The sequence below is a fragment of the Buteo buteo genome, chromosome 7 (assembly GCF_964188355.1).
Source record: "Buteo buteo chromosome 7, bButBut1.hap1.1, whole genome shotgun sequence".
NCBI lineage: Eukaryota > Metazoa > Chordata > Aves > Accipitriformes > Accipitridae > Buteo > Buteo buteo.
The window spans coordinates 7,046,401-7,059,038 of NC_134177.1; the positions used below are offsets into that span (position 1 = coordinate 7,046,401).

Consider the following 12,638-nt stretch of genomic DNA (forward strand, 5'->3'; position numbering starts at 1 on the left):
CCGAGTCATTCAGTGATTTATGAACACAAATTGAGTTTCCGTGCAACACTTGCACACTTTTGCTGCTTATGTGCTCCTGAAAGTCTCATCCTTGCTGTAAATTGAGGGGCTTATGTGAAATATGAATTTATCTTTTTAAAAACCAGATTCAGGGAGTTTTATTTTATGCTCCTTTAAATGCCAATACTTTTGTCCCAGGAAATTCTCCACAAAGTCACATCAGCAAGGAAACGGTAGACAGGGATTTTAGAACCTCCGTGACAGGCAAGTCCTCATTCTCCCTCTTGAAACAACCCCAAAGCTACTGCCAGAAACCTAATACATGGGTAGTCTGCAACTTGCAAAACATCATCTAGTTTTACACTGGTTTCCTAAAGCAAAACAAAACCGAAAAAACCCCAAGTTTACTTGTGTTAAATATTTGCACAGTTTTGTGGTAAACATTCACTCTCCTAATTCCTATTCATGCTTTTCGAATAGATTTTCTTTTCCTCCCCAAAGAAGCAATGTGTAATCCTTTTGGAAGCCTTATTTATCTGCAGAGTGCTGGAGCTCAGTGGTGGTGGAAGGACTAAGCCATCACCTCTGACCTGGGTGTAAATCTTGCAGGGAGTGGGCAGCACCTCAGCCTTTCAGACCACCTTGCTGGAAGCAGCAGTGAGCGGTGAGCTACACATCTAGTTTGTGTGATGAAGATAAAGGCTTTCCAGAATTTGACTTGAGAAATGTATTTTTCCCTTTATGTTTCTCAATCGACAGCTCAAAGACGAGCGTTATCAGGGTCGACTATGTTGCAAGTCACCAGGTTAATGACAGTAAGAAATGCCTTTTGTCCCCCTGCCTCCCTTTTTGCCAAAATGTCATGATCATTCCTCTTGAAATAAGGCTGTGGTCATCAGAATTTAAACATCTGTTTACTCCAGGAGGTGCTATTTGAGTTCACTCTGCCAGGAGATGACAACGGGCTCTGCAAAGCCCTCGTTCACTCTGGAACCTACTTGTCTTCAACAGGCTAAAGGAAACCTGGCTATCTATTCCCATCCCCACAGCTGAGATGCTCTCAAAGGTGGTGATCAGTCCATTAGTGCTTGTAGAAGGGAGGGTGTTTTTGGAAAGTGAAGGCTCTGCTGCGGGGATGACCATCGGTGACCGATGGATATCCACGGAGATGGGAATGAACTTGGGTCTCGCTGTCACCACAATACATGGCAAATCTACCTTTGAACAAAAGATGAGTTGCAGTAATGAAATTCAACAATGGAAACATGGGGCTCCATGGGTAAAAATCATCTTTATGGAGATTTGTAGTGTAAAGTCTGTACTTCGCCTAAGTACTGATTTGATTACCTAAATAATGTATAATCACAGAGCAAACCTCAGAAGTTAATTTTCCCCCACAGAAGTGTAGAAATGTCTGGAGCTTGAGCTCCAGACTCTCTCAAACTCTTTTAAAGTCAGACACACACACACGCAAACAGTATACAGTGCTTAAGAGCATGTGAAATCTGCTGTTACCTGTATATATGTGCTCCACGTAATCAGGGTGCTTTTTAGCAAACAAGTCCTTTATCTTGTTTATTTTGTCAGCCTTGACTTCTGTCACACATGGTGTGTACATAACTGAAAAAGATACTTCTCTAGTGATGGCTTCTTCAATCATAGCCTAAAAAAGGCAAAGAAATGATACATTTCATGTTGGTTAATGGCTAGTTAAAAAAAAAAAAAAAAGAATTACTTTCACAGATGATATTTTCCCTTTAATAATTGCACAGTCATGCAAAGATAACATATTTTAGTCTTGAATATTAATTAGAGAGGAATTTAAATTAGTTTCAGAAAACACTGCCTACTATACTCAGAAAATCAATTTAATGGAGAAAGAACATTTGTAAACAGTTTTCAGTGCAGCGAGCCTATGTCTTCAATAAGGAGAAAAGTATTAGATAAATTATCTTTTAGATGAAAAGAAAAAGTGATTCCATGCTCTCTGAAGGTCACATCTTTTATCTGAGGCTTTTATTCAGTCCTTGGGAGCTGGTTAAACAATACTAAGCATTTGTATTACCCCTTGGGTTGGCATGAATCAGACACTGTGCCTATACGGAATATTAGTCTTAAAATATTGCGTTTAAACACCATTTGCATTAAGAGTAAAATTCACTCCTGCGCAGAGGGCAACACGAAGCTTATGAACCTTGTCATCCCTTAAAAATGACTCAGATGATGCATTGCGCCGATCTGACGCGGAGAGGTGGATTTCACGCTCGGTGGACCCCAATGAACTGGTGCTGGAACTGCCAGGAGGAGCTACCAGCCTGGAAAGAGCCTTGCTCGGTCCTCTTATCGATCAGTGCAAGGGAGGTTGAGCTGCACTCCCTCCTGGGTTGGGGTTTGGGTAAGATCGCGTTCGGCGCTGCTTTGGCCGCGTCTGTTGCTAACAAAGGTTTTGTCTTCTTGACGTGGGCCGTCCTTTCTGGAAACTGGGGGAACTGCAAGGCTTCATTAATGTATCTTGGCAAAAGCGTAAACAAGGTTAATAGTGACAATGCTAACACAAAGTTAATAGAGATGGTCAGAAAAGCGTGAGAAGAAAAGATGTATATTTTTTAACAAGGTTGTATGAATCTCCCAGATCACCTTATACACTGCAGTGATTCACAGAGGGTATCATTGTGGGACTAGCTTGGTGTTTTATTGACAAGTCCTCACTTTTGTTCTCCAGTCTATCCTCCACCTATGTAAAATTACCCAAGACATAGTGTGCCTCCGTGAGTCATTTGTTTAGCTGATGACTGCTCCCACCAACCCCGAATGGAAGGCTGAGAGTGCCAATTAGTTAAGTATCCTTGTCCTTCTCTTTAATGGCTTTAGACAAGAGGTCCTCTGGTACGGTCTTATGCCAGTTTATTTCCATTCTGTTTATTGGTATGGGGTGTGCAGAAATACCATAGAAATGCTATAATTGTTTTGCGCAGATATTGGGATAGGCTGCAGTACGTGCACCCTGAGTGCTCTTACACTGAATACTCTGCCTGGATGTCAAGGGTATCACTGGGGATCTCTTTATGTTTTAGATTACTGTATTAGTCAACCCATTATCCTGCATTTACTGGAATGGAAGCAGTCTGGAGTGGCCTGCATTTAGCCCTGAAAAATTAAAAAGCTTCAAATGTGTGTAATAGTATCACGACCACCTGGGGCAGTAATAACGTTCCCCCCTGGTGAGGAGGAGTTCCAGCTTTCCACGGGCGCAGCCGTGTTATCCGCGGTTAATGCCACAGATCTGGAGGTATCAGACCAGAAAATAGCAAGTGTGTCCTCCTGCCAAGAGCTCGGGGGCCCATGAATGGATCCGCGCCCGTTCCTCCCTGCAGGAATACTTACCAGTCTGCACTGATTTATAGGAAAGTGATTTTAGGATTTCATATTTCTATGGACTTTAATTATCTCGTCATTCAGGGCCCTTAGAGGATCAGTAGCAAAACAATGGTACCAATCTAGCTTTCCAAGGTACGTTTTTAAAAAGGCAGAGGCCCACTTGTTCAAGTTTTACTGAATTTCATGTGTAAATATAGGCACAGAATTAGGTCAGCCTGATTTTGTGTGAGATGTTGGGTATTCTGTTTATTTTCTATAGTTTGGCAGCCATTTCCTAATGTGGATTAATACGAGCACGTGAATGTGGTTTTGGGTGTATCCATACACTTCAGATTTAACGTACATAGAGCGAGGCAGCGAGATGAAAACGCGAGCGGCTGGACCAGATGAGCTCTGTATTCTGCCTGCAAAGTTCACTTTTGGCTTTATCATCCTCAAGAACGGTTCAAAGTCATGGCTATAGTACCTCTGCATTGCCATGTACCCATGGCTACTCTGCACAGCATGCAGATAGGGACTAGCTCAGAGGGCAATAATGCTAAAATGTCAGCCAACGGGGAAAAGAATAGATCTGTAGTTTCTGGTCAATACTGCTACTGAAGGTATTATTATTACCCAAGAGCATTTTTTTCCCCCAAGCTACTGACCCTGGACATAGATGCTATTTGTTTTATTATCCTCTTGGATTTTTATGGGGTAAAGTCTTTAAGGATATAAAACTTCAGCCCATAAAAACTTTGGAGGAGAAAACTTTATACGATGAAATCCCTAAGGATTTTTCTGCTTAAGCCTTTATGCACTGAAGTCCATACCCGTAGATGAGTATCTGGCAATCCGTCCAGGAAACTGGGATGCTACAGAACATCATCTGTTGTGCCATACACCGTGCAGCTACTCAAGATATAGTGACACTGTGGAGAGGATTGCGAGGGCTCCAATGGACTTTCTTCACAGTCCTTGCAGAGAGGACAGGACAATTGTTTTTTCCCACTTGCATGTGTTTTGGTGTCTTTGCATCTAGAGGGTCCTTTCTGTAATGTCCTCTCAGATACATCAGGGAGGATGTTGCTGTTCTGGCCTCGGAGTGGAAGAAGCGTCAGGCTCTTTCATGAGTATGGGGCTAGCTGCTAAACTGATAAAGATGATAAAGAAAGATTTTTTTTTTTTTTTTTGCGTATGTTGCAAGCGAGGTCTGCAGTGATATCTCATCACATGGTGCTACGCTCCAGCCTTCAATTCCAGCAGAGTTAGAAAAAGTGAAGTCCTTGAGATGACCTTAAACTGTAAGAAAGAGGTCCTCTAGCAGTGTAAAATAACGTAAGGACTATGATTGACATGAGCCCACTGAATTTGGTGATTTACCTCAGCAGTGGAGAAAATCTGTTGCTTTAGCAAAGATGCAAGAACTCGCTTGAGAAGAGGCTGCAGAATAATCTGATGATGGGGAAGATTTCTTTTTGTAGTTATGGGACTGACTCATGCTCTGCTATGTCAGGAGGTTTATATCCCTGTTTTGGAAGTGTGGGGAATCAGAGAGAGTCTGCAGAGAAACCATCTGGAGACAAAGTGTCTCAAGGAGTATTTATATTGTCAGCACTTCTATTAAAACACCAATTAATTCCTTCATGAAACACAAGCGTTCCCAAGGTTTGAGGGATGTACTTTGCTATCATGACAATTAAAAAGCCAAAAGACATTCCTAAATAACAAACTTTGTCTTGATCAAGGGTTTAAACGTGTATTCGACCCAACGCCACATACTCCTCTTCTCTGAGCACCTTGGCTCTGCAGCACCCTTACATTCTACCCTATCTAGTAATGTTACATTTCACAGACCTTTTAATAAAACCTAAACTTTAGCCTAAACAATCATATATTGTCCCTTCAACACCCACTAAAATTCTGTTAAGAGCTCATAAAATGAATAGGTAGATGCACAAGAAACAAAGCTTTCCTGTGCCAATTTTTGATGGCAAATGATAGAACTACTTCAATATTTTTATGAAGCTCTTGCCATTTTGCCTGCTTAGAGCAGACATAGAATAAGAAAAATGGCACTGTAGCAAAAAATTCTTCATAACAGTGACAGTAGCTTTCCCTGCTACAGTCCCTAACCTTAATCCTCTTTAACTACAGAAAGGTTTAATTTGGAAAATCCAATTATCTTGACATCTAGAATTAGCCAAAAATTTAGATATCTTTCTAGTCCCTTATCTTGCAGCTGCAGTGCACACTCAGCCACTGTCTCATTTACAGTACAGCAGGAATTGATGCTTTTATTGATGATTTTTATTAATGCAATGATATCAATCAGAGTAAAGCCATTAGCCTCTTCTATGAACTGCTTCCGCTCTTAGGCTGGTAGTTAGAATTATGGGTGCACTGTGGTGCAACCTATGCGCTTTTCTCTATATCTTTCCAACCATAAAGAAGTATCTGGCAGTCTAAGTCTGTTGCTGTTGTGATATGAATATCTTCTCACCAGCATGATCTTCTTACATCATTTTTATTTTTTTTTCTGCGCGAAAAATAAGTAGACAGAATGCCAGAGCATATCCTTTTCTCAATATGTTTGTGGTATGAATAAATCATGTATTATACAATAGATGAGAACTTTCTGCTTATCTGCCATGTAATGCCTCCCCATTAATGTAGGTCACATCAAATATCAGCTTATTTAGGTTCTTAAGTTATTAACGTATTTAAGTCTCTGCGAGTTATTTTGTACGCGGGGTATTTTGAAAGCGGATTTGCAGAGCGCCACAGCGATAGATCCGTGTGTTCTGCTGACTTCTGAAAGGCAGAGGTATTGCAGATGGGTTACCTTAGGCTTCAAGATCTGTTTGATACTCTAATAAGTATCTTCTTATGTTTTAGGAGAAAAGAAATCCACGCTTTATATCCTTCCAAAGACATCGCTATTCATTAAAGAAAACCCCCAGAATACATCGAGAATGGAAAAGGCTGGAGGCTGCTCTTGAAGCTCCCTGTCCGTGATGCCGGCAGGTGGGAAAGCGGGGACTGAGCACAAGGGTGGAAAAGCAATTTTGGTTCAGGCAAGCTCTCTGCCCGCGAGCCCGTCCTCCGGTCTCACAAACTCACGTGCACGGAGAGCCGCGGGAGCCCTCAGCTCTCGTATCGCTTGCTACCGACTGAGGACCTCAGCCTTTCGTCTCAGCACGGGGAAAAACGTTGAGGATTTCGGTGTTTCTTTGCTATGGTGGAGCGACTCTGAGGCCAAGGAAACAGAGGCTGTATTTGCTTCGCAAGGTTGACTCTACGATCCAGAGCATCACAAGGCGAGCCCCTCTTACCAGATCACGGTTTGCTGCCATCGGTATCCGGACCAGGCGGCGGCTCTAGCTCCAAGCATCCCTGCGGAGGTGGCTCCTGGCCTGGGCCACCTACCCCTGCCCCAAGTGGGACCTTGCGAGTCCCCGGGATGCCGCGATGGGAGCTGACATGCCGTGCTGGCCGGCTCTCGCCCACCCAGGTCGCTACGGGGCAGACGCGCTCCCCTGGTGCGGTAACGGAGGCAGGCGTAAATCCGCAATGGGGCGGCGGGGTAGGGGATCCAAGAACCGCTCCGCGTGAACGGGCCGGCTATCCTCTACGTGAGGCTATTGGCCAAACCCGCAGCTTTTAAGCGGTTTTGTTAATATTGCCCCTTTCTTAAGGATAAGAGAGTTTTCGTGGTGAGAAATACCCTAATTGGAATAAGGCAATTCACCGTGACGGCTCCGAGCAGCGGGACTGCCCTTCCAGTGCTGGGAGAAGCCTTTTGCCATCGCAAGTCCTCGGCAGGTGTTGGGTCAGCTCCGCACGGCTCCCGCTACGTTGGGAATGGGTCGCAGTTTAAACGGCAGGGGTTTTTTTTTTGTGAAAGGGGATTATAAACTGTGCTGAGTTGAACAGCTTCGGTAGCCTGGGCTCAGAGAGACATCTTAACTCAGGCAGGCAGAGCTAAAGGTTGAGCATCGCTGAGTGCTTTATGTGGATGTAATCAGAGCCACCGGCCAACGCACGGATGCTGCATCCATCTGGCGATTCAGGCAAGTGCTTGAGAGACAGGGAGTGACCCTGGCTAGGAAATGCTCCTGGCAGAAATGTGGAATACTTACTGTAGGGGGGTTTCAGGGCTTTTAGCCCCCAAAGAGAAAAAAAAGGAAAAAAAAAAAAAAGGAAAGAAAACTAAAATGCAGAAACTAACTGAAGGAGATGTCAGTCCTCCCTAGCACTGAGCTCAACATCTTTTGGGAACTTGACTTAAATGTGAAGAGATGAATCAGACAGCCAGAGATGGTGACTGATGTGGTTAGCTTGCAAAATGGACAGCACTGTTCAAAGGGGCAGCGAAAAATCATGCCGGAGTCATTCCGATAGCAAACTACTTTATGTGGCTGAATGACTGCTAATTTAGTAGAAGACAAGTTGAGTGTATATAGAGATGTTTCTGAAAAGTGACTTTATCTCTTTTTGTCTGATGTCCTCTGTAGTTCTTCAAGAGCAGATGTGCAGATGGAAAGCCACATAACCAGTAATGATCCTGGGAACAGCACAAACTCCTGCCGGTAGCTTCATCTCCCCTAAGAAAGGAGATGGTATACAAAGAAAGGGAAGACGATAATGAATGTTTAACTTCTTAAGTACCTTTGCAACTCGAGGGAACAATAAGGGCCTGAGAACAGCGCAAAGTGGCTGGTTTTCTATGCTGATTTCTCAGGCTGCTTTTGTAAATCTTAAAGCTCTGTTTTGAGACCCAGTAAACGCCAGAATGAATTGAAAATTCTACTTGTGAAATACGCACATTACTTTTGAGCGGCCCTGTAGGGTTTTTTAAATGGTCTGGAGCTTTGCTGGCCAGGTTGTTCCTGTAGAACATCTTTGAGACATGATTTATGGGCCTCTGTTAACAGTTAAAACCCTAATTGGGTTGGTATTGTGCTTCATATCGGGATTTCAACAGCTACCAACTACAGTAAGGTATGTGTTCCCTATTACATTTAGCTGGTATTAAATAAATCCATCTTTCCTGAAATTAGAGACAATTAATTCATCTGTTTTAATAATTGTGACATTTAAACTAATAACTTCTCTCAGCATGTAAATATAAGTAGGATTCAAACAACAATTATTCTCCCATGAATGATCCGGTACCAACAAAATAGAAGTAGGTAGAAAATATGTGGAGGTAGGTATTATTAAAGAAGAAAGAATACAAGAAAAATGTTAAATTCCTTGGTTTTGTACATGTAGAATTGTTTCTGGAATGGAAATACCAGCAATAACAACAGCAATAAACAGCTCCCAAATCAGTATAAACATGATAGAAACTCTCTGTTACGTTATTTTATTTGCCTTCTCAATCCAGTTTTCAATTACTCCATATTTTTACTAGTGTACCTGAGAGCGGAATGAAGCCGATTTTTTGCAACTGAGAGTTATGTCTTACAAATAGTGTATTCCAAAGCCAGACAGGTCTGAATCCCTAAAATGGCATACACAGGGAGAGGCCCATTCTGCCCCCAAAAAATGTTAGCAGTTTTAATTTTAACAAGTTGCTTCAGCCGTGATGCAATGAGAACATGGGAAACCCATGGACTGGTCAGAAGCTGCACTGCGATCATCTGGGTACCAGTGCAGTGTCTTAAGAACGAGCTGATCTTCCTGCTTACGGGCCAAAATCTTCTTGTTCTTCTAATGTGCAGGATGAGGAAAATCATTACATCCCAATTTTCCATGAGAAAATGAAAAGTTCAGTGCTTCAAGGCAAGTGTTGTCCTTCAAAATGGCCATAGATACAGAAGAAGGAGGATTAGCTATTGGTTTTTATGAAGGGGGACAAGAGAAATGTTATCTCTTTTCTGCCATGAGAAAATTCAAAATTAATTCTTAAAGCAGCAACAAGCGCCACAGACCTCTGAGACAATAAAGAGTTTAGGCATATTAGGCTCTTACTTCTGCCTGTACACCCAACAGTCTTTGACCTCAATGGGATTTTCCCCCAGATTTGATTAAAGAAGGGACTTTTCTGCAGTGAAGTGTGGCACAGCATGATCTGCTAAAATAGCCTCAAGAATTAATGAGAAATACATTTTCTCAGTGATACAATGGCCAGGCTGCCCAGAGAGGCTGCCTGTCAGCTCCTATCAGTCATTCCATTAGGAGGATTGCAAAACATCCCTGCTGCTGCCAGCTTGGAAACCTCCCGCTCCACGGCAGGACACGGGTCAAGCGTGAGCACACGGGACTGCTGACGGGCCTCCTCACCGGCTGAGACCGCGGAAGAGGTTTTGGCTACCGAGAGCTTTTTCCTTTTAACTTTCTTGCCTTGGATCGCCACCCCGCAAGGCGCGAGATAAAGCTGAGCTCTAAAGGAGTTGACAGTGTTCATCGCTGCACCGGAGGTGTTCGGCCACCTCGCAGGGCTGGGTTATCGTTTGCTTTATTGTGTGACGTGCGTATTGCTCTGTGCTTGCAGCAGCCCAGATTTTTGAAATGGGAGCACCTGATGTTCATAACGGCGACGAGAGCGCAAAGCAAATGTCTGAATACCCAAACCTCCATCTCAGCCAATGCATGTGCTACTGGAAGCTTTCTCTGTGACGCTGAGTTTAGCTGACAGAAGTATTCTCAGAAACACAAGTTTGTGAGCTCCGTGTGCAGCAGCCACAGAGCCAATATTTTCAACGTGCTGAGAGCAGCTCTGCCACGGCTGCAATCTTGGCCAAAACACTGGGGTTGAACTGGAACTAAAGCTAAAAGCCCAGTTGACTCCAGCGCAAATTAGAGGTCTTCATTTGAGCTGTAGCAAACACATATTGGCTACGTTATGGAATTAAGGCTTTTAGTACAGGCGGTTATGGAAGCATACAGATATGAAGCGGCAAGCTTTGAAATGCCATCCTGGGGTTCTGTTAGTTCCTGCGACGTAAGCGTTGCTGGTGCAATGGCACTTAGTGTAAGACTTTGCCTGGATGGGATTGACTTTGGAGATAAGTGCATGACGGATGCTAGAGCCGAACCTTTAGTATAAAATAGGCCACATGGTTTTCACAATGGAATAATAAAAGCAATTAAATTTGTAGTGTGCTAATGAGTTAAGCCTGAGATGTTTATAAATTAGGTAATAAAGGCACTTTATACTAAGATGTCCGTGCCGGATATTGGTGAAATCAGGCTGTGACTTTCAAGATATTTGCAAAGTCCATGTTCAACAACGTTGGGTGTTTTTCACATTGTAGTATAGGTGTGATATATTTTTGCTCATGGAATGAAACATCCAGCTTATATTGCACAGTCTTTAGCCAGTGGATACAGTTTACAAAGGCGTGAGTAAAACTGGACAGTTTGGAGAGGGACTCCTTCTATGGGTTGAAATATCTCGTCTATTGTTTGTTTTGCTATTACCAGCTGAGAAATTGCATTGCTGACAACAAATGCTAGGGAGCTTACCTGATTATAGTAACAAGTAAGTTTAAACTTTGTCTTGCTGCTACCACTCTGAAGATATCTACCGTAATACATTTAATAACTTTCACATTATTATTTATTGTGATGAACTCTATTTAACTCACCTATTTTTAATCTAACAGCCAATACACAAATCATCCAGTGCATATTCTGTAGTGGGTTATGAAAAAAAGCCCATCCATTTGATTATATACGTTAACTTGGAATGTATATTTTCAGTCCGTGGCATAAAATATTTGAACAGAGAAGAAGGCCCCACTTACTGAATAATATTATCCATTGCAAATTACTTTTTCACCTCTCATCAGCATTATACCTTTATCTCAGAGTGGAATGGAAGGCGGGTATTAATATTCAAAACCAACACAGGGCATTAGATATTACATAGCACTGTACAGAAGATCCAGAAATAGATGATTTACTTTAAAGGGGATAATCAAAGAAAGCTAATCAAAAAGCTAATCAAAAAGAATATTTAAAGGTGCCTTGATCATGATCCATAGGTACATATCCAGGGAGAAGATAACAAGTACTGAAGGATCTTTAAGCTTTCAGAGATGAATGCATAATATAAGTTGCTGAAAGTTTGGACTGGACAAGTAAGATCCCAGTCTGTAAATTGGGGGAGAAACAGGGGACAACCATGCAACAAATCATCTGTTAGATGGATTATGGTAAATATTCTATTATTAAACTATTTAAATGGGGATTGGGTAACTTTCTCAAAACCAGTCTCTGCTTTCCTCTTTTGGCACCAATGTAGGGATGTAAAGGTGCAATTCTGCGGTGTTTTTATGGAGGAATTCAGATAATTCATCAATATGAACCCATCTGGCCTTAAAAACCTGACAGTAGAAACCTTGCAGTGTGCCTAAGAGGAGGTACACAGTCACGTGGAACAGATTACTGCTGAAGAAGGAGAAATATGTAAAAGTTAATAATGATGAGGGAGCGATTTGAAGATGTTTTAAGAAGAGTGTTGAAGAAAGAGGACTTCTGGCAGTTCATGTCAGGGATGGAAGAAGTTCAAAGGAAAGTATAAAACCAAAATCAGGAGAAGAAAACCAAAGGAGACACAAGATAAAGCCTGCTCTGAGCATGAGGAATAGATCAGGAGAGAAAAAAACAGTGATTTAGCAGTAGGATAAATAATAAAGAGCTTTGTAGATATGAATTAAGGGCCCAATTTTTTTACAGTAAAGACGTCAGCTGAAGGATTCGAGTGGTCTATACAATGTTTTGAAGCCATGAAAGAAGTAGAAGACAGGCTGTGAGGAGGAAAAGCCTTTTCCAGCAGTTAAAAGAACCAGGAACAGAAGGAACAAAAGTAGTCAATGCCACACCGGAAGATTATATACATGACCCGCTGATCAAAGCAAAGAGTGACATATCTAATCTAAAAATCTTTCTTCACAGAAGTAAAAAAAAAAACCCATCCTGTTCACCATCTATTCCCTTCCTCCTCAGAAAATTTTTGCTCACGGTTGTGAGCCAACGCTAGCAAGTTCTGGGGCAGAGGAGTAGTTAGCAAGAAAAGCGTGCATCAATAGCTGTTGCTTTGGTTACAAAGGCACATGAGCATGTATAGTCGTGACAAGTTATTTTCAGCTTTACACCGTGAAATAGAGAGAATATTAATAAAAAAGATTATGCTACCTCGGCTTGGTCTCTCCGTGGTGGAAAGTCCCAGTGCAGTGTCACACGCTACCTCATCCTGCATAATTGTTGCTGTGTGCTCTAACGACATTGAAGTCACCCCCGATGCTGAGTGCACAGAACTCATCAGC

General features: G+C 42.3%; 1 protein-coding gene across 1 annotated transcript in view; it reads right to left on the bottom strand.

Annotated features, from left to right (window-relative positions):
* Positions 1 to 12,638, bottom strand: part of SPATA16 (spermatogenesis associated 16) — a 97,416-nt gene that overhangs the window by 27,675 nt on the left and 57,103 nt on the right. The window contains exon 6 of the mRNA XM_075033198.1: positions 1,516 to 1,663. Coding sequence (XP_074889299.1) covers positions 1,516 to 1,663 — 148 coding nt within the window. The remainder of the gene's footprint in view (positions 1 to 1,515; positions 1,664 to 12,638) is intronic.